We start from the raw sequence: 19,713 nt of genomic DNA, 5'->3' as shown, positions 1-19,713 counted from the left end.
TAATCACAAATTGAATATCTGTGGTAACATCGAGACGTGTGTTCGAATGTGCTTTGTGTTTTAAAATGCGTCGGGAAGAAATGTGGTCGCAGTTGGCAACCCTAGGCTGGGTTGCGGTTATGGTGGGATGTCATGCCCCTGCGGGAGAGTTCGCGGGGTCGAGATTAGCGACGGCTGATGATAGATTCAGTGATACATTCACTGCGGCCTACATTAACATCACGTATCCGAACGAGCATGGTGTGCTGTACACGGAAACCTCTGAGGTGAGTTGATTTTATTGTTATTACGTCATCGTGATAGTCCAGTAGGTCAATTGTTATTATTGGTATTATAGTAATCTCTCACTTAACGATTATAAAGGTTGACATAAACGGACTACTTCAAGATCATGGAAAGTGGTGTACGGCCGCCGGCTTTTTTTAGCAGCTTCGTAACTTGTCTTCTGAATGAAATAAAAAATATTAAAATCAAGATTTAAAAAAGCAATCTTTTTTAACTTTCACTTAAGACAAGTGGTGTTAACGATATTAATAAAGAATAGACCATTTGCTTTAGGAGTTTGTATCTATAATGTATTGACAAGCAAGTCTAGTATGTTCTACATGACTTCAAAAATATCTATTTATGTCGATATTACAATACTATCTGTATGGAATTCAGCCAAATAAAATTGTATATCTTTATAGCATATTTATAAATAACAGATTAAAAAGATTGTTTATGTAAATTTCATTTTAATGATAAATGTCTTAATACATAGATAGTCTTTTTTTATATATATTTTGCAACATTATAATCCGATAAGTTGCTTACGAAGTACTTTTATTGCATTACAGTGTTTATATAACGAGTCAGATATTAATGAACCGGTTTGCAGTCTTCGCTAATCATATAAACACGGTCATCCCCTATGTACATTATATAATTAACAAGGAATGTACAAGACAAGGCAATCGATAGATAGATTAGATTATTATCTATACTAATATTAAGCGTAAACACACACTACTTTGTGGCATAGGATGTCAGGATCTACAGCATGTTTTTGAATAACACTTTCTTTAATAAAAAGCCCTAAACTTCGACACGTTATCTATTTTTAAGCTCTTAAACTTGGGGATAAATAAATTGGAAGAAAACCTTCATGTGGGAAAGGGACCATAAACTACAAGCTGCCAACATTAAGGAAGCAACATTGTCATGGTTTCTCATAATGTCATGTAATTTTGACATTTGCAAGTGATAATTTGTCACATGTGAACAATAAAATAATTTTTTCATAAGTTAGGGCGGATGAAGTCGCACGGGAACAGCTAGTATTTCAATAAATAGGTTATCAAGTATACAAAATCTAATGCTATTCAGTGAACGAAAAGCGCTTGCACTTTGAAGAGTGAAAACAATGTTAAACCCTTTTTCTACTAGCGATCATCCGTACGCGAGATTTTTATCCCATGCCCCATCTCTAGTAATAAAACCGCGTGACTCAGTGGAAAAGGGTGTTTAATTTGATTATACTGATATGCTTAATATCCTTGCTCGGATCTTCTTTATTTAATTATAAATTTAAAAGTTCTAGGTTACGAAATTACCCGGTGAAGGAAATATAAAGTATGACATCATTGGAACCTAGTCTATATGTGATGTGAAATTTAATACACTCATTATTCCTAAATGTTCCACATTACCGCATTGCATAAGATCCGTGTTATCACAATTAGACGTGCGAGTACTAACTTATCGTATTTACTTACACTCGGCTGTGTTTATAGATTACTTAAGAGACAAGAAAGTAAAGAAAAGACCTAATTTTCGCACTAGTGAGACTCCGTATTTCTTGACTAATCATTTACATTAATACTAACACTTAGGAATTCAACTTTGAAATAGTTTGAACTAGTTTTACACTAAAACCCAAATATTTTAAAGTATCCTAAGTTCCACATATTTAAAACATTTCTGATGAAAGCATGAATTAGCGCAAAGGCCGTTTGTATCGAATTTAATATTTTTCACTTTACAAGTTTTAAGACACGTCCCACCAAATTTTAAATTGTCTGATAACAATCCAACGTGTAAAATGTGTATATCGGATTTTGTTCCCTTATCTAACAGTGACGTTATTTTTAAACTATCTGAGCCTCTATCAGCCAGCGGTGGGACAGGCCCTTAAACGTTTATTTGGAATGGCATATGGTACGTAACAAAAGTATGTTTTATATGACATGGAATGGTTACAGACTTTGGTCTGTTTGTTATTTGATAAGCCGTACAAAAACATTTACAGCTGTGCAAGTGAACAATGTTTAATGGCCCATATTTTTATATTATTTCGTTAAACACTTTAACTAATATTAAAATAGGTATTGAAATAAAACTGATATTTTTTTTGTTATGTATGTTTATTATTAAAGGTACATTTATGATATGTACTTTAACCAATTTCCACTGCTGGTAAATACAGAAAAATCCATCACTTTCGTTCTCTGTAAGATAAACAAAGATAACAGTATATTTATGTTCAACTGTTAATGCAGTGGAAACTCACGCTAATGAAATGTGCGTCCGAGATTGCGTTATTTGTGCTGTATAACTCGACCAGGTATAAACACTCGCCATATTGTAATTAAATATTGCCTTTGAAAAAAAAGTGATGTAAAATAACGATTGTGGCGCCCTCAGGCCAGGATTTTTATATTCTTGGTTAACCTATAAATAGATTTTTCTGTTTCCGGTACTATTTAGGAACTTATTAAAACAACCTTGTGACAAAAATCAAAGAACCTTAAAAAATATATGACACATTTTACATGTAACTATCACATGTTATCCAAAACATAAGCGTATTTAATACGGTAAATAAACCTACTTATATACCCGCAAATAAATATAAAATTGCATTGTTCCATCACCGATCTTCATGTTCCATAACCTTCTTTAAACTGATTACAGCTTGTCTTTTGTTTTTGCCACCATTTTCAGCCAGTATATAGTCATATGTAGTCAGGTACCTTCGCGATGTTGCACTAACTGCAACATTACCTTATTCCTCACAACGAGACAAACAGCGCCTTGCAAATCACCAAGGTAGGAATTAATAGCGCAAACGACAGCATAATAATCAGTAAGCGCTGTACCAAAAACCGTTTTTTTGGTGCACATTTAAAATTGCCTGCTATTGGTTATTGTTCCTTGTCGTCAATTTAATTGCAACTTTTAAGGTTGAAGACCAACCGACTCCATGGTACACCAATTGTTAAATCCGTAAATCTCTAAGTGGTATTGTTAGATCTCTTCGAAGATAAGGCGGTAAGCACATTTATCGATTCACTAGTTGAAATAAAAATGTATCAGGCAATCACCGAAACCATTTAAATATTTAAAAAAAGTTTAGGAACCTCTGAGATAAATTAGTCATCATCGTTCAGCATCACCTGCACAACCTCCAACTCTCCGCATATCAAATCTTGTATTTTAGATCTAAGTCTTAATTTCCGATCTATTGGTATTTCCTTCATATATGGTAGAAGACTTTCGAAGAACAATAAATCATCATTAGAACCTCTGGCTATATCACTTTCGAGTATTTTTAATTTCTTCCTTTCCAGTTCTATCAATGTGTCACTAGTTGTTGCTAATGCTTGCAACTTTCTTTTCCTTGTCGTTGGCGTGGTGTGAGATGTTTCAGAGGAAGATTGTTCAGGGGAAAGAGGTTCAGGGTTAGCGATACTATCCAAGTTGGTGATGAATATTTCATCGCCGTCGTATTCTTCTTGCTTGACAGTTTTGTAACATGTTAAAGTTGGTCGAAGGAACTGCATATCATCGAAGTACTGCCATGAACTAATCTGTTCCTCTCCTTCTGCAGTTCTACTGTCCATTTTCTGACATTCCTTGACAAAGTACGATCTTAGATTTTTCCATCTCGATTTCACTGATGTCACTGTAACAAAAAATATACCTTAAATATCTATACTAATATTATAAAGAGGAAAGGTTTGCATTTAGGTATGTATTTTATTCTCGCAAAACTTACTAGGCCAATTTTAAAAATTCTCTCACTATTAGAAAGGTAATTTATCTGTAAGTAATAGGCTATATTTTGTATTATTTTGCTAATTTCACGCGGGCAAAGTCGCGTGCAACAGCTAGTCGAATATAAGTAAAATTTGGTAACGGCACTTTCATATGTATGTTTTTGTATGGATAACGTTTTGTTTACATTTTAAAGTTTGACCTACTAATGTGGACAAACGTCAAACAGCCTTTGCGTAATACTACTTTTTACTTTACTGTCTTGTATTTTACAATGCAATAAACTTACAAAGACTGCATGTTATTTATTGCAATACTTATAACATGTATATTAACTGAATGCCAGCTAGGGCTGTCAATCTTCATTAGTAACGTAACGTAGGCCCAAACACCGACAGCGTAAAAAAACGATAAAGTCTTTTGCAACACTACCCAGTCTACTCTGAAGATATTCTTCAAATACATCGCCCGAACTTGCACCTTGCGAACTGTAAAACGTGGCAGCCCTATCTCAAGGTCACCACAGATACTCAATAAAACTTACGACTCTAAATACGCACCATCCTTGTTCACTTCATTAGCGACCTCTTGCCAGAGACACTTCAAAACATTCGTGTTTCTATGTAGACAACTGGCTGGATTCCATATTGGTTCTCTTCGAGATACTGCTTCTATGAGAGTACAGTCCATTTTTCTGCCACGTTACGATACAAAGACGTCTGTCCCGCTGGAGGCCGCTAGGCTACTATCGAGCGAGGGGCGAGGAGGAGGAGGGGTAAGCCGCCATGTTGAATCATCGTGTCGCTAGTCGCCAACCAAGGCACTCGCGCTGGGTAGGCACATATCGATAACTTTACTCGATTTTATCGATACTGCAACATCATTATTAATCCACAGATAACATAAAGAAGTTGACAGCTAGTGATGTACAGAAATGATCGTTTTACAAGTTTTATTGACAATACTTTTTCGTTTTCTCTTTTTAATTCTTTTTTAAATTAAATAACAAGTTACTTAATTAATGTTTTCGTATGATTAATTTGACAACCACTATACTGTATACTCAATATGTTGAAATATAGACTTAAGTCATGTGAATATTGAAACAATACTCAAACAGAAACGCCGATAGACTAGTGATTTAAAGTACGGATTACCAATCACGTAGTCAAGATTCGAATCCTATTCGAGTATTTTCGTTACCTAGTACTTTACATTTAAGCGTAGTCTAAAAAATCTTACTTTTAATAAAAAAATATGATTCTAAAGGTATTTTATATTTACAAATTACCCATCTCATGAAAAAACTTACTACTGCTTAGAGACTATAAAATTTGTTAGTTATTTTCGTTGTATGGATCGAAATGTGACATTTAGGATTTGGTACTCAACCTTAATTATTTATACTAAACTGAATTAACACAGGATGTTCTCGGCCTTTGATCAAATTATATTTAAACGGGTCTTGTTACCCCTTAAATTATTTGAAGCGTATTATTTGACCTTTAAAAGGGTTATATTAAGGAAACGATTATAATTTAAACCGATATCACATGGTATCATATTTATATTAGAAAATTACCATGTTTATATCTTTTTTTAAATAAGACGAAAATTACAAATCCGTATTTAGCCGCATTAATACTAATATTATAAAGAGGAAAGATTTGTATTTTGTATGTATTTAAAAGCTACGTTATCAGTGAGTAACATAGGCTATGTTTTTTATTACTTTTTTAATTACCCACGGGGAAGTCGCGAGCAACAGTTAGTCATAGATATTCCTTTTCCGACCTGTCAACCTATCATCCACTTATCATTAATTAGGTTACTAACCGGTTTAGAAAAAAAATTGTAAATATCCCCGTAGTACTTGAGTTATTTCAATACATACAAAAATACAACACTTATAGCACAAACATTACAAAAGGTATACTAAAAATAAGCTTATCAACTAGAAAAATTATTTCTGCACGAAGCCATTTATATTGCCTATGTCTTTTCTCTCCGGAATCATTGAATTTTCAGCAAACTGAATGGCAATTAGCCAGCGAATTGAATCAATTTAATCGAGTCAATGCACTCGATGTTTATAAATATTTTCCATCTAATATCACGCAAAAATGTAAGTCGTTTTAAATAATTCACGAAAGATGTTTTTTTTTTAGCTAAATTTATTTCGTACTACTAAGTCAATGTCAATGCTCTTTGTAGTATCTCGTATGTTTCTACGGGTATTTATAAATGTGTCGAAAATGTCCACATTAGTAGTGTGTTTCTTAATATTTAGGCTAGAAATAAGTATTTTACTTGTTTTTTTTTAAACAACATGTCAATCTATAAGGGATAATTGTAGAATTTATAAATTGTATATTTCGTGCTATAATTCTGTATTCTATAGTTATATGTAATTAATATTGTATTTTAGTGTTTCCGAGAATTTATAATATTGTAACGTTAAACCGGATGCAAGCTATTCTGAGTATGATAACCTCAATAGGACAAACTTTATTATTAAAAATACTTATATGTAAAAATGTAATTTAATCTTACAGAAACATAGGAAAAGGATTCTTTATATTATTAATAATATTCAAGTTATTGTTTTTTTTTAATTAGTGGAATGCGTATGTTAAGAAATACTAGAAAAGGGTTGGATTTTTTATATTGTTTTGATTTATTTTGGTTAGCAACAGACAATTATTATGTACTTAATTTGTTACGTAAACAGATGATTCATATGTCATCTTAAAATGGACAGGCTCGTCCCATAATGACTCACTTACGACTAGGGTTGACACCTTTTCGTGTTTAAACCAAATTTTCTGACTATTTTAAGACTTGTGGGTTTAGTATCTGTCTATAGTAGATTGGATGGAGTGAGCTTTTGTATGTTGCTTTTTTAGTTGTTCGGTATGGACCAAGAGATCTTATTTTTTTTTTTGTGATAATGGTCATCGTTAAAAGTTGACAGCCCTATATGCCCGTAGGGTACAGCAAGTAACGTAGGCAAACTCCGTGCCAATAACAAAGGATTTTCAGCTGTATGCTTTGGTGATAGAATTGAAAATCGATTGTATAATTGATTATTAAACATAAACTTTGTTGGCATCAGTATTCACAGCATGGTGGAGATTGCATTTAATTTTAGTATTTATGTCTATAGCAATAAGAGCTATAAACTCGTGATCAATTGTAAATTTAACTGCGTGCTTCGGTTTGTGGAAGCGAAGTTTGTTATTGTTATGGCAGACAATTAAAACAATAGCGATAAGCATGTTGTATTAATTTATATGTAAAATTATTTTATTAAAGAATAAAAGGTAATACATTTGCCGTGTATACATTTATCTCAAAAAATATTATTGAAATGTACATTTTCTCAATTTTCCGAATTTTGTGGACAACCTACTTATCCTGTTTTCCCCATTAACTTAAATAGTTTTTATAATATTCGAGGAAAAAGTTATTATCTATAGGTAAATGCTAAAATAAATACATGCAAGACAAAATAACACTTAACCCATTCGCATATTTATAATTATTATTTTACGATATCATAAAATATGCTACGTGGCAACATTGATGTAAGCCGGATAACAGTGTTTATCCGGCTTACATCAATGTGTTATGTTTCGTGCCGTATTTTCTTTATAAAAAAACAATTCGTTTTCCATGTTTTTCTTTGACTTTTTTGTTTTGTAAGAACTTATAAAAAATTGAAACAACATTTTAACTTTTTTATTTAATTTGTTTTTAAAGTGCTTAATAATGCTGGCTGCATGTAGGTATACATTACGAAGAAAAATATAAAGCCAATAAACACCACACCCATTGATGTTAACATAGGTTTAACCTTGAAGTTACCAGAAGGTGACAGGGAAGATTATATTTTTCGATTTTTCACCTGCATTCTTGAATTTGTTTATACGCTTTAAATTGTTTAATCATAAGTCAGCCAGATGGCGCTACGTACCTTTTCCTTGCGAGAACAACATCGATGCCGAATAAGGAAGCGGAAGCCAAGGTGAGCCGCTCATTGTAATTGCGATCACGCCGAGCTGAGCCACTGGCCGGTTTGTTTACTCTATACGATTGATGCAGGGTTGCCAACCTGAAGCAAGTAGGAGAACCTTTACGTAGGGCTGTGGCAAAAGTTCATGAAGTCTTTTGAAACGGTTATACTCTTGTACGATGTAGAGTAACCAACATGACGAACTAACACAGGAATGTACCTTTATCTATAGTTGTGAAGTTACAAATGAACATAGAACGTTTGTATTTGCAATTTGCCTTATTGACAACGCTACAGAATCTCGTAAACGATCAAAGTTTTTGTCATACATTTTTGGCAAATTACAAATGATACGTGATAACTTTTTGATGCTTTAATAGCTTGATTATACATGTTTGATCATTTATCGGGTGACTTACTTACGAGATCCTTACTAGTAACATTAATGAATTTTAAAACTTTGCGTTGCTGTACTTAATAGGTTTCTACTTAACCTATAAAACATATGTCTTGGTCGGAATATAGCAATATTGTATAGTGCACTTCAAACATATCCATTATAAGTTTTCACGGTAACATAAATCTCCATAGAATCAGCGATGCGTTTCTCTAATGTCCCTCGCGGCGCAAGCGTAGATACTTACACTAACTTCAAAGAGCCTGTCATCTTTTGCAAGGATATTTGCTTGATTTATGTCTGCTCCGTGTTTTAGATATAAATTGTAACTTCTATATTTACATAAATTAGTATATCGGCAAAGTATAGCCTATAGAAGATGAAAAAGCGATTTTTTTACAAACGAGCAAGCGAACATTCGCTGAAATTGCGAAGCGATTGCTGCCCATTATCTATAGCAATTGCAGTGCTGCCTGCCTTTAATCGACAGAGGACTTCATTAAAACCATAAAATTTAAGTAGTATACATTTCTTATAGGTTTTCATTCTTCCAAGTTTATATTTTGATCTCGGACACAAAAAAAGATTTAAGATTAAATACTAAAACTACACATAGCCTAAAATTTACAAGTATTAGTATGAAATTACATGTCCAAGTCATATTTATATAATAACAGACATACATTTAATTTATATTCGTGCATACGTTTATTTATAAATGTTGCGAAGGGACAGATGGCGACTCCCGATGAATAAACATAAGCGAGTGACGTCATAGAAACTGTTTGGACTGGCCACCGCGTATCGGGTCCACCGAACCTTATGTATATCTGTATGTCTACTATATATACTGCGACTAATGAATCTTGATACGAACCGATGTAAAACTCTCAAAAAGTTCATTTTTTTTAACTGGTCTTACATTGACATTTAACTAAATAAAATGGGAGAAATGCCGGAATAACCTGAGCATTACTGTATTAAGTATCTAAATTGTGTTAAACGCATTATGAACATAAAATCAAATAAGATTGAAGTCCTATATTAACAACTAGATTTTTCCCGCGACTCCGTCCGCGTGAAATTTAAAAATAACAATAAAGAAATGAAAAACATAGCCTATGTTACTCACAGATAAATAACCTTGCTATCGGTAAAATATTGTTTAAATTCGGCTTAGTAGTTTTTGAGTAAATTCATTACAATCCAACAAACAAAATTTTCATAATATTAGTATAAACTAAAGATTGTATAGTAGTTTGTCAAAACTAAAAGTGTTAAAAAAGTTAAAACATGTAATAAAGTTGTATATTTCACAAAATGCAAAACTATCAACATCAGAATTTAAACTACAATTTTTATTTAAAACAGATGCATTTTGTCAACAGACTGGTAAATACGGCGAGGGTTTCGTGGGCTCGTCGAGAGGGGTCGCCGTTCACGTGCGGGCCGCGGGACCAGAAGGAGAAAAGGACCACACCGGGTGCAAGTGGCCACTCCTCTCGGCCGCTGCTCCCGGTGAACCACTGCCGTCTGAACCTTGGATTGCAGTTATTAAACGAGGGAATTGTAACTTCGAGATCAAGGTATGTTATATTCAAAGTTATGTATATTAATAGCATAGGTTTATTAAATGAGAATTAGAGCAATTACGATATAAACATATTTCAACGAGCTGCTGCCCGCAAACTTCGTTAGAGCAAATTTGGATCACCCGTTTCGTCATTTTGACAGCGCGGAATTAAAAAAGCCTAAAAGCCCGTCTTTGTCGGCTACTCTTCAGTGAAAGCCCGGTCGAAATCGGCTCAGCCGTTTAGGAGATTGCCCGGAACAATCGCGGCTTGCGGACAGACACACAGAGAGACTTTTAAATGCGATTTTCGTTATCAGCAACGCCAATACACCATCTTCTCAAAATCTGAAATTTTTCTTTTGATATTACAAATAGGCACTCCAATTTTATTTTATGTATAGATTATGAATTGAAAATAAATGTCCTGCTTCAAGATTTGTATCTTGAATCGTTTCTTTGAACTGCCTTTAATATATTTCACAGTACCAATGTCCTTATGTTACGATTTTGAAAGCTATCTCGTAATGTAACGCATTTTAAACAAGAGCTTCTAGTTTTTTCAAATCGTGCCTTGGAATTGTCGATCGAAGGCAACTGTATAAATATTTATATCGGATTAGGGTTCCAATGTGTTCTGGACCTTTTTTTGTCTATTGTATACTTTGGAGTTTTTTTTTCTCATTGTGATATTTTTGCTATGATAGTAACCTTGGAAGTTCACTAATATTTAGACATTACCTTTCGCTCGCCACTCTGCTCGAATGGAATTGAAAAAGAAAACAAAAGCAAGTAGCCTAAGCACCATCTGTGTTAAATTTTATTGAGCGGATCTCAGCATTCAGCAGTTTACGCTACAAACTCTAACAAACATCCATTCATCTAAACTTTCGCATTTATAATATTAGTAAGATTATTACGCACTATTTATTAAGTATATCTATATATCGTTACATTGTCATAAAATAGTGTAATCAGTGTTCACGTGACTTCATATCTCACCCTATATTAAGGTACTGGGATTATCTGATATAGTGTAATAACCTAAAGTAAATACCTAGTTAAGCTGACTATTACTGCCAGATGTCACTCACAAAAAACATAGCAACAGAAATAACTATCTCTTTTTTATTTCAAGGACAATAATAGGGACGGCAATAAGTTTAAAAAATGTTAGAAATACTAAAACACGTTAAGTCTACATTTTATAAAACTTTATGAATTTTCCAAAACGAAAACAAATATTTGTCCCATTTTTGGTAATCACACTTATGATTGATGTGAGTTACAATTTATTTGTAAGTACATGACACAGATAAATAAAATATGATAAGCGTTCAAGTCTCCCATCGTCTAGACAATCTAGTATTTATCCTGTCGCTATTAGACTTAATAATCCCAACGTCCGATATCGAAGATTGATCCGCTGATACTGGCATTGATCACGCATAGACATATTTCGGATCCGATCTCGTATCGTTCACTGCCGAAACATTTATACAAAATATTGTCATCTCTTTCATTCTTTATGATAAAAATTGCGATAGAACTATGAGTAATGCTGGCCGAAAAGAATAGAATAAAAACAGTTAATCGAACTTCTTCGGAATTAAGAATCCTTGTTGAATAACTTTGAATGGAGAATATCAAAATGCTTAAAGATTCACACGACACTGATTGCCAAATATATTTTGTTCTCTTTTATTCTCTCTGAATAAACTGAGATGGCGATATATTCTTGTACATTAATGTGTATTGTTATTTTAGGTGAACAATGCGTGGCGCGCCAACGCCTCTGCGGTCCTCATCTACAACGACCGCGACGCCCCCGACCTAGAGAAGATGAAATTATCCACAGATAATGGACGTAAGTTGAATATTTCGTAAAACTTTGGTAAAATGTAATTCTTTCCCGAGTGTTATGGGAGTGAAATTGACACTAATAAATGGATAAGCTATAAAACGTGGTACTTTGTGACTATTTGAATTTCGCCATCTTGGTGCTGACTGTCGCGGTTGCTGGCTAATTGTATTTGAACTAATAGAGATAGAATTAATTGTTATGTTTGGGCGTGTTCGTCATTACCAACAATGCCTATCCATTCATATAGATCAGTAATATCTGAGCTTGTAGATTTTTGATATAACAACTAGTTAATTACCTATTATTCAAATAATAATTATGACATCAATTCTGTATTTTCAAATTCAGATCCGCCTTTTGTATCATTATTGTGCTGTTTAAATTATGATTTATTTCTTATTGTATCGTGGCCTTCACGTAGATAATTTCATGTTTCAAGTTGCTAATCAATGAAAATTATTTACTGGACATATGTTGTATTGTTTGTTTGACTCTAGACGTGCCTAATTTTATCTTCATCCGTAACAAAGAATTTATCTGTAAGATAAAATGTGTTGCGACACACATTTGATAACCTCTTACAGTTTTAAGCACAGATTGATAGATTGTTTCTTTTATTTGATAAAGTTTGTTAAATTATCACGTTTTACAATACGAATAAATACATCAACTATTTTGTATATCGAGAATTAATGCCAAGAGTGCAAACCGACTGACTAACTGAACTATCGTACAATTGTTTAATCTTGCTTTGATTACTCTATTTTAGTTGTGCAACTAAACTGTTGTTGACTGTAAAACATTCGACAATCGCACAACTATCGTGCAATAGTTTAGTCAATAGTTAAACAGTTTCATATTATGGATGTTAACGTGGTTATATACTTTACCATAAACATTTATCAATAACTAACTACTAAAAATTATAACTCTTCGAATTTCCTATATTATTAAGTCCACTTTAACTATACTATTATAATAATATCGTTACTATTGAAAACATAAAAGTCATTATTTTCCAATATTATGTAGTTAAAAACTTTAAGTACAAACATATCTAGTTTTATTATACAATGCTTCTTATCGTATTGAATTTTGTATTTGCGTCATTTTTTTCTACGCATATTAAAATAGCATTGTCCATGCCTGCTTATTTACCTTTGTGTTAGGTTTCCACTGCGGAAACATTCGTAAAAATAAATATTGCTGTCTCGCTTATTCTCTGCAAAATAAATGAGATAAGAATATTTTGTTTGTCGTTCATACGTAGCAATGAAAGCCAATGGTAAGGTAGCGAGGTCATCCAGTCCGCCAACGGTCACTTGCATTTATCTTGTACTTTACTTTCGTAGTATCTACTCGTAAACATATGTTAATACTTCTCTTTGTTAATCCATTCCGCGTTTTGCTACCGCAACAAAGAGTTAATTTATCACTAAGGGTGGCCACTTCATAATTCTGTGTGCTGCAGTCTTTTTTATAAAATTTAGCTTGCTTTCTGTTCACTATATATGAAAAAAAATATGTTTTTTCATAATTAAATCCCGTTTTACTTACACGAGTCATTCGATGCTAAATATTTCTCTTTATGGATATGTGACGTCATTCATACGTCATAAGCTCATAACAATACTTGAAACAACATATTCGACTAGGGCACCCCCTATCGATATACCCTTCTCATTAATATCAATTCCCTTTGCCCCTTTTCAATTAAAACATAAAACGATCGTGTATATTTTTAGTTTGCGGAAAGAAAAAGTTAAAGGAAAATATGTTATTATCCTCTGCGGAAATATGACAAATGACAAACAATTTCTTTAATTTCCGCAAAAATAAGGTAAATTTATTGAGTAATTATTACAAGGAAGATCATCTCATATCTTCACTAAAAATCATTCCGATTGCTACCGTAAACATTCATGTACACATTTCATCGCATTCCAAATTTAAATTCGTTTGTCGAATATGTACTTGTTTTTTAATAAAACATTACAGTAAAAGGTTTACTGCCAGTGTTTTTCCAAAAATACACTAACTGATTATAATATATGTGAAAAAATGAAATTGTCTATTAAAGATTTTCAAATAATTGGATTCATATTTGTCGTATTTCTATAGGCCAAAATTGCTAAATCTGTTCTATATGTCGAGGAACAGCCATATTTTTTTAAACAAAAGGGCTTTGTATGGCATTGTTGTGTTCAAATCGAATCAAGTTCAAACGAATGTGACTTATCATTTAGCCATATAATGGTCTTCGCAGACGTGATGATATCGAGCTTGTCATTATCATCTTATATGACGCAACTATTGTAATTACACACGTCACTTATTCAATGAAAATTTGTACCGTTTGAACCAAACTTTTTTTATGTATGACAAACTAGCAAGCGGCCATCGGAATTCGCCAAATTTCGCGATAGCTACCTATAGAAATCTTCATTTGCAAATGCGTAGCATAACTTTATATTTCTCTTATCTGTGTCTCAATCTTCCCCTTTCCATCCTTTCTTTGTGTGCTAAGGGTGGCAAGGGGAATGACTAAACTTAGGGCTCCGTCATGCGCACTTATCAAACGAAGCGCAGAGTTACTACACTTTATGCCAGTCTTCTATACGGTTGTGGTATTGCACCCGGCTGTGCCATTTCATTTTTTTTTATATTATAAGGTGCCAAACGAGCAAGCGGCTACCTGAATCCGCCGAAATGGCGCCTTTAGACATCCGCAATTACAGATGCGTTGCCTACCCTTAATCGATGGAGAAGAAGTCGAAAGTAAAGAGCATATTTCCCCTTTCTAAGCGTCTCCTCTGCCGTCAAATCCATTTTTCCTTCCTATCTTTCCTCTTAAAAAGGGTGTAAAAGACTAAAATTGGGCTTGAGACTAAAATATGATTCCAAATCTATTAGGAGTTTGTAAATGTGTCATTTATTACGAGTGAATACGTCGTTTTCAAAGACAAGTTCTGACGGTAAAATGTTAATAATTATGGTGTCATAAGTTATGAGTTGTCCGCTACTAGGATTCCCCTGAGTTGGCTACCGTATGTTTAATTGTCAAAGCAACAATGATAAACTAGATGTACGTTATGATTTATTACTGCAGTTTTATGGAACGTTTGAAAGTCCCAAATGAGTCCCAAATGCCCATTCGTAAGTTGTTTTGAGTAAAAAATCGCTTTGTAACGTAATGCCTATATTTTTTTTGGATTAAATAGCCTAATTAAATCTGTGAAGTGTCACTTGCATTCTTAAAAGTTTTCCGTTAGTCCATTTTGTCAGGGAAATAATTTAAATGTCCCCTCTATGTTTATTTGTATTTCTATGGTTACAGGTAACATAAGTGCTGTGTTCACGTACAAATGGAAAGGCGAGGAGATCACTCGGCTGGCAGACAACGGCACCCGCGTCATAGTGGCCATCATCAAGGGTAGACAGACTATCACGCGTATCACTGGCGTTAATAAGTACGTAGCAATAATAAAGGAATACAACTAGTTTATAATCTTACTAGCTTTCGCCCGCGATTGCGTCCGCGTGAAATTAAAAAATAAACAAAAGTAAGTAGCCTATGTTTATTCCAGACTATCATCTACGTCTACGCCAAATTTCATCAAGATCCGTGCAGCCGTTTTGGCTACAAACTCTAACAAACATCCATATAAAATTCTGCATATAAAATATTAGATGTTGCTCGCGACTTCGCCCGCGTGGAATTAAAACAATAATAAAAAACATAGCCTATGTTACTCACAGAAAAATGACCTTTCTAATGGTGAAATAATTTTTGAAATCGGTCCAGTAGTTTTTGAGTTATTTCAATACATACATTCAAATCTTTCCTCTTTATAATATTAGTATAGATATAGATTAGTTCAATATTTTTGTTATATATAATAGATAATAGAAATTTGTAATATATAATAGTGACGTAACCGCAATCTCATATGAAACGAATGCAGTAAATATAGACATGCATTCCTATAAACCGCGGACACTTGGATTCCGTCCACGATAATGAATCAAGGTTTTCCGTTTTAATTAATTATTTCTACAGCTATTTTCATACTGTTAGTTGAGCGTGGGTTTCGACTGTCAGAACGTCTATATAAGTTTATTGAGAGCACGGAAATAATTAAATTGTCTGATAATGTTAGATGGAAACCCGCAGTAAGACCATATGTGTCATCCAAACCAAACTAAGTATATTGCCGTGACGCTGCGCACTTTTCTTTTTTTATTATAAGGTGGCAAACGAGCGGGCGGCCACTTGAATTCGACAAAAAGGCGTAGCGACCACTGACATAGACATCCGTAATTGCAGATTCGTTGCCTATCCTTAATTGACAGAGGAAGAAACCCACATAAATAGGATATAAACCCTTCCTATGTATATTTTTCACCATCAAATCCACTCTCCCTTCCTATCCTTTGCTTGCAAGAAAGATGGGAAGGGAAAGGGGCGACAATCAGGCCTCTGGCACCACGTGAATTCATCAGAGGAAACTCAGAATTACTCCCACTTCACGCCTGTCTTCTGTGTGGTTGTGGTATTTCATCGGACCAGCCGGTGTATTCGTGCGAAGATGTTAAAGCGGTAGAGCCCGCTTACTAAAAATATAATTGGGGTTGCTGGGTGGGGAAAGGAGAGCACAACTACCCCCCCTTCCCCTAAAGAATCTAAAAAATTAAACGTAATGATACATGTTCTAATAATGTTATGTTATATCCTTAAACATTAGTACTAGTAGATTTTTAATTAATGTATTACGTTGCAGGACGTCGGTGCTGTTCGTGTCCATCTCATTCATCGTGTTAATGGTGATATCTCTCGCGTGGCTCGTCTTTTACTACATCCAGCGCTTCAGATATATACACGCTAAGGACCGCCTCTCTGTATGTACACACCTTTATATAACCAGCTCACTATACATCCCCACCGAGGGGTTAGGAGCCTACCCTAAGGGTGACTAGGCCATAGTCAACCACACTGCACTGCGGGTGGACTTCGCACATATTTTTGAATTTCTTTACCGATATGTGCAGGCATCACGATGTTTTCCTTCATAGTAAGAACGTCGGGTAAATTATGTACATAGGAAAATTCGAAATCACATTGGTACATGGCCGAATACGAACCCAAGACCTGTAAATTACAAGTTAAGTGCTTAAACCACTGAGCCACCGCCGCTCTATATACGAGTACTTGTATTTTATTGGCACAGGTTTTACTAGTTATTGTATATCTGAGATCGATTCTAAAATTTCTAGTCGAGTCGTTTCCTTTTCTACCGACTTCTAAAACGCAGTTGTTTCCAATTTTTCTGTATGTATTTTTCTTTGAATATTTATACTTAGGAATTATTTATATATAAATCATTTAAAATACATTATGAAGTAAATAAGCGAATATAGATATATGGGGTTATGAAAGGCCTAGTACATTATCTTTATTTAGTCGTAATATCTGATAATATTTAATTTGATTATAGTAATAATGATGTTCATTGTTGAAGACATTTTTAGAAATCTCTCCTTAGTCCTAACGTTCTTAGAAACTATGTTTGTCTTTAAAACAAATGTTTATTTACAGAAACGCTTATGTTGTGCTGCAAAGAAGGCGCTTTCGAAAATTCCTACTAAAAGTCTTAAGTCTGATGATCGAGTAAGTGAATTTATTTTACGTACTAGCTGTTGCTCGCGACTTTGTCCGTGTTAAAAAAAACATAGCTTATGTTACTAACTGATAACGTAGCATTTTAATGGGAAAGAATTTTTGTAATCGGTCCACTACTGTTTAAATTATTACAATACATACAAAAATACAAATCTTTCCTTTTTATAATATTAGAATAGATTACAATCCTGTGAAATTAAGAAAATAAAAAAAAACATAGCCTATGTTACTCACTGATAACATAGCTTTTTAATGATGGCAGAATTTTTGAAATCGGTCAAGTAGTTTTTTAATTATTTCAATACACAAAAATACAAATGTTTCCTCTTTATAATATTAGTAGACTAGCTGTTGCTAGCGACTTCATCCGCGTGACATTAAAAATAATAATAAAACATAGCCTATGTTACTCACAGATAAATTACTTTCCTAACGGTGAAAGAATTTTTAAAATCGGACCAGTAGTTTGTGAGTTATTTCAATACACAAAAATACAAATGTTTCCTCTTTATAATATTAGTAAAGATAATGTATATGTGTGTTTTCGCAGGAAGTACAAGGCGATGGCGAGTGCTGCGCCATCTGTATAGAGCCTTACAAAGTATCGGAAACTTTAAGATCTCTTCCTTGTGGGTGAGTTAAATTAAAACACAAATAAAAAAATTAAAACACCAAAATTGACGCAAATTTAAGTTAAATAAAACGTAGTTATTTAATGACCGGTTTCCCAGTTACGTTTAATCATTCGTTAGTGACAAAATAATTGGAAACTTCAGAAACCCAGCATAAATCATTTTCCGTATATTTCCTCTGCTAATGTTCTCGAAATTTATTATTCCATGGCAATAAAGTTCAAAAACATCATATTTTTTCTTCATTCATGTTTTCGTATGAATGTTTCGACTTTAACAAGGAAATAACGTGTTTTTCAGACACAACTTCCACAAGAACTGCATCGATCCGTGGCTGCTGGAGCACCGCACCTGCCCCATGTGCAAGATGGACATACTCAAGTACTACGGCTTCGTGGTACGTTGCTCATATTTATTTCTTTTCCGAATACTTAAATATTAAGAAAAGCGCCATCTAGTTTAAATAGAAAATGCAGTTTCACAAAATTTTAGGAAAATTAGATTATCTCTAAAGAGTCTACTGTTAATAATACTTCTGTAAAAACTTTAAAGTATAAATAATTTAAGTAAATTTTAAAACCTTAAATGTATGTCTCGTAAATATGTAAAAACGATATGTACAATATTTTTAATATTTATAATAGCGCCATCTAGTGTAAATAAAATATTTTTATGATTTAAAATTGTACCATACTGTGTTTTATAATAAATACGAGCTGTTGCCCGCGACTTCGTACGCGTGGTATTAGAAAACATACGAACTATATAAATTACGAAAAGCTACGTATCCCTCGGGAACCGGACATTTCTCGGGGATGAAGCTTATCCCATGTGTACTCCAGACTTTGTTTTATATCTGTGCCAAATTTCAATAAGATATGTTGAACCGTTGCAGAATGATCGAGTAAACATTAAAAAACCAAATTAATGAATCCCACGGGAACCGTAACTATTCCCGGGATAAAAAGTAGCCTATGTGTTCTTCCAGACTATGCTCTAAACATGTGCCAAATTTCTTGGAGATCCGTTCAGCCGTTTAGGCTACAAACGCTAACAAATATCCATCCGTCCATCCATCTAAACTTTCGCATTTATAATATTAGTAAGATTAGTACCATCTAGTCCCATGAAAATCGCAAGCCGATAAATATTTTATCCCAATTGTTATTGTTATTGTTTGTCCAGTTCACGGGCAGTCAGGAGAGCATCCTGCAGCTGGAGGTGGAGGAGGCCCGCAGCCGCGCGCTCAGCCCCGCCAGGAACCGTCACCCGCTCACACTTGTAAATATTTATATATTTTTACTAGCTTTCGCTCGCGACTCCGTCTGCGAGTTATTAAAAATAAAACAAAAGAGTAGCCTATGTGTTCTAGACTATATGTATACAAAATTTCATTGAATTCGTTCAGCCTAAAGCTACAAACTCTAACAAACATCTAAACTTTCGCTTTTATGGTTATGTAAGTATGATTACACTTAGTTACTTGTACTTAGCTGCTAAATCAGATCGCTGCAGAT

General features: G+C 33.8%; 2 protein-coding genes across 2 annotated transcripts in view; one reads left to right on the top strand and one right to left on the bottom strand.

The window, feature by feature from the left end:
- The first annotated feature begins 6 nt into the window (after positions 1-6).
- The window catches only part of LOC106105350 (protein goliath-like), a 20,682-nt gene continuing 975 nt past the window's right edge, over positions 7-19,713 (top strand). Inside the window, exons 1-9 of the mRNA XM_013285641.1 lie at positions 7-266; positions 9,839-10,036; positions 11,788-11,887; positions 15,222-15,354; positions 16,666-16,783; positions 17,481-17,552; positions 18,115-18,197; positions 18,497-18,593; positions 19,382-19,477. Of these exons, the coding sequence (XP_013141095.1) occupies positions 66-266; positions 9,839-10,036; positions 11,788-11,887; positions 15,222-15,354; positions 16,666-16,783; positions 17,481-17,552; positions 18,115-18,197; positions 18,497-18,593; positions 19,382-19,477 (1,098 nt within the window). The 5' untranslated portion in view covers positions 7-65. The remainder of the gene's footprint in view (positions 267-9,838; positions 10,037-11,787; positions 11,888-15,221; positions 15,355-16,665; positions 16,784-17,480; positions 17,553-18,114; positions 18,198-18,496; positions 18,594-19,381; positions 19,478-19,713) is intronic.
- Positions 2,406-4,793, bottom strand: LOC106105538. Its single transcript, XM_013285910.1, has 2 exons — positions 4,599-4,793; positions 2,406-3,946 (listed from the first exon to the last, which is right to left on the bottom strand). The coding sequence occupies exons 1-2, from the start codon at positions 4,726-4,728 to the stop codon at positions 3,414-3,416; spliced, it is 663 nt and encodes a 220-aa protein (XP_013141364.1). The 5' UTR covers positions 4,729-4,793; the 3' UTR covers positions 2,406-3,413.

Source organism: Papilio polytes, unplaced genomic scaffold (assembly GCF_000836215.1).
Source record: "Papilio polytes unplaced genomic scaffold, Ppol_1.0 DF822845.1, whole genome shotgun sequence".
NCBI lineage: Eukaryota > Metazoa > Arthropoda > Insecta > Lepidoptera > Papilionidae > Papilio > Papilio polytes.
The sequence above is the reverse complement of the archived record's forward strand: the minus strand, read 5'-3'. Positions and strand labels throughout refer to the sequence as shown.

Excerpts from the sequence above, each read along its gene's own strand:
- LOC106105538 (XM_013285910.1), bottom strand. The coding sequence starts at position 4,728 with ATGGACTGTACTCTCATAGAAGCAGTATCTCGAAGAGAACCAATATGG. Across the intron at positions 3,947-4,598 it reads TAATGAAGTGAACAAGGATG|TGACATCAGTGAAATCGAGA; the intron begins GTGCGTATTTAG and ends TTTTTGTTACAG.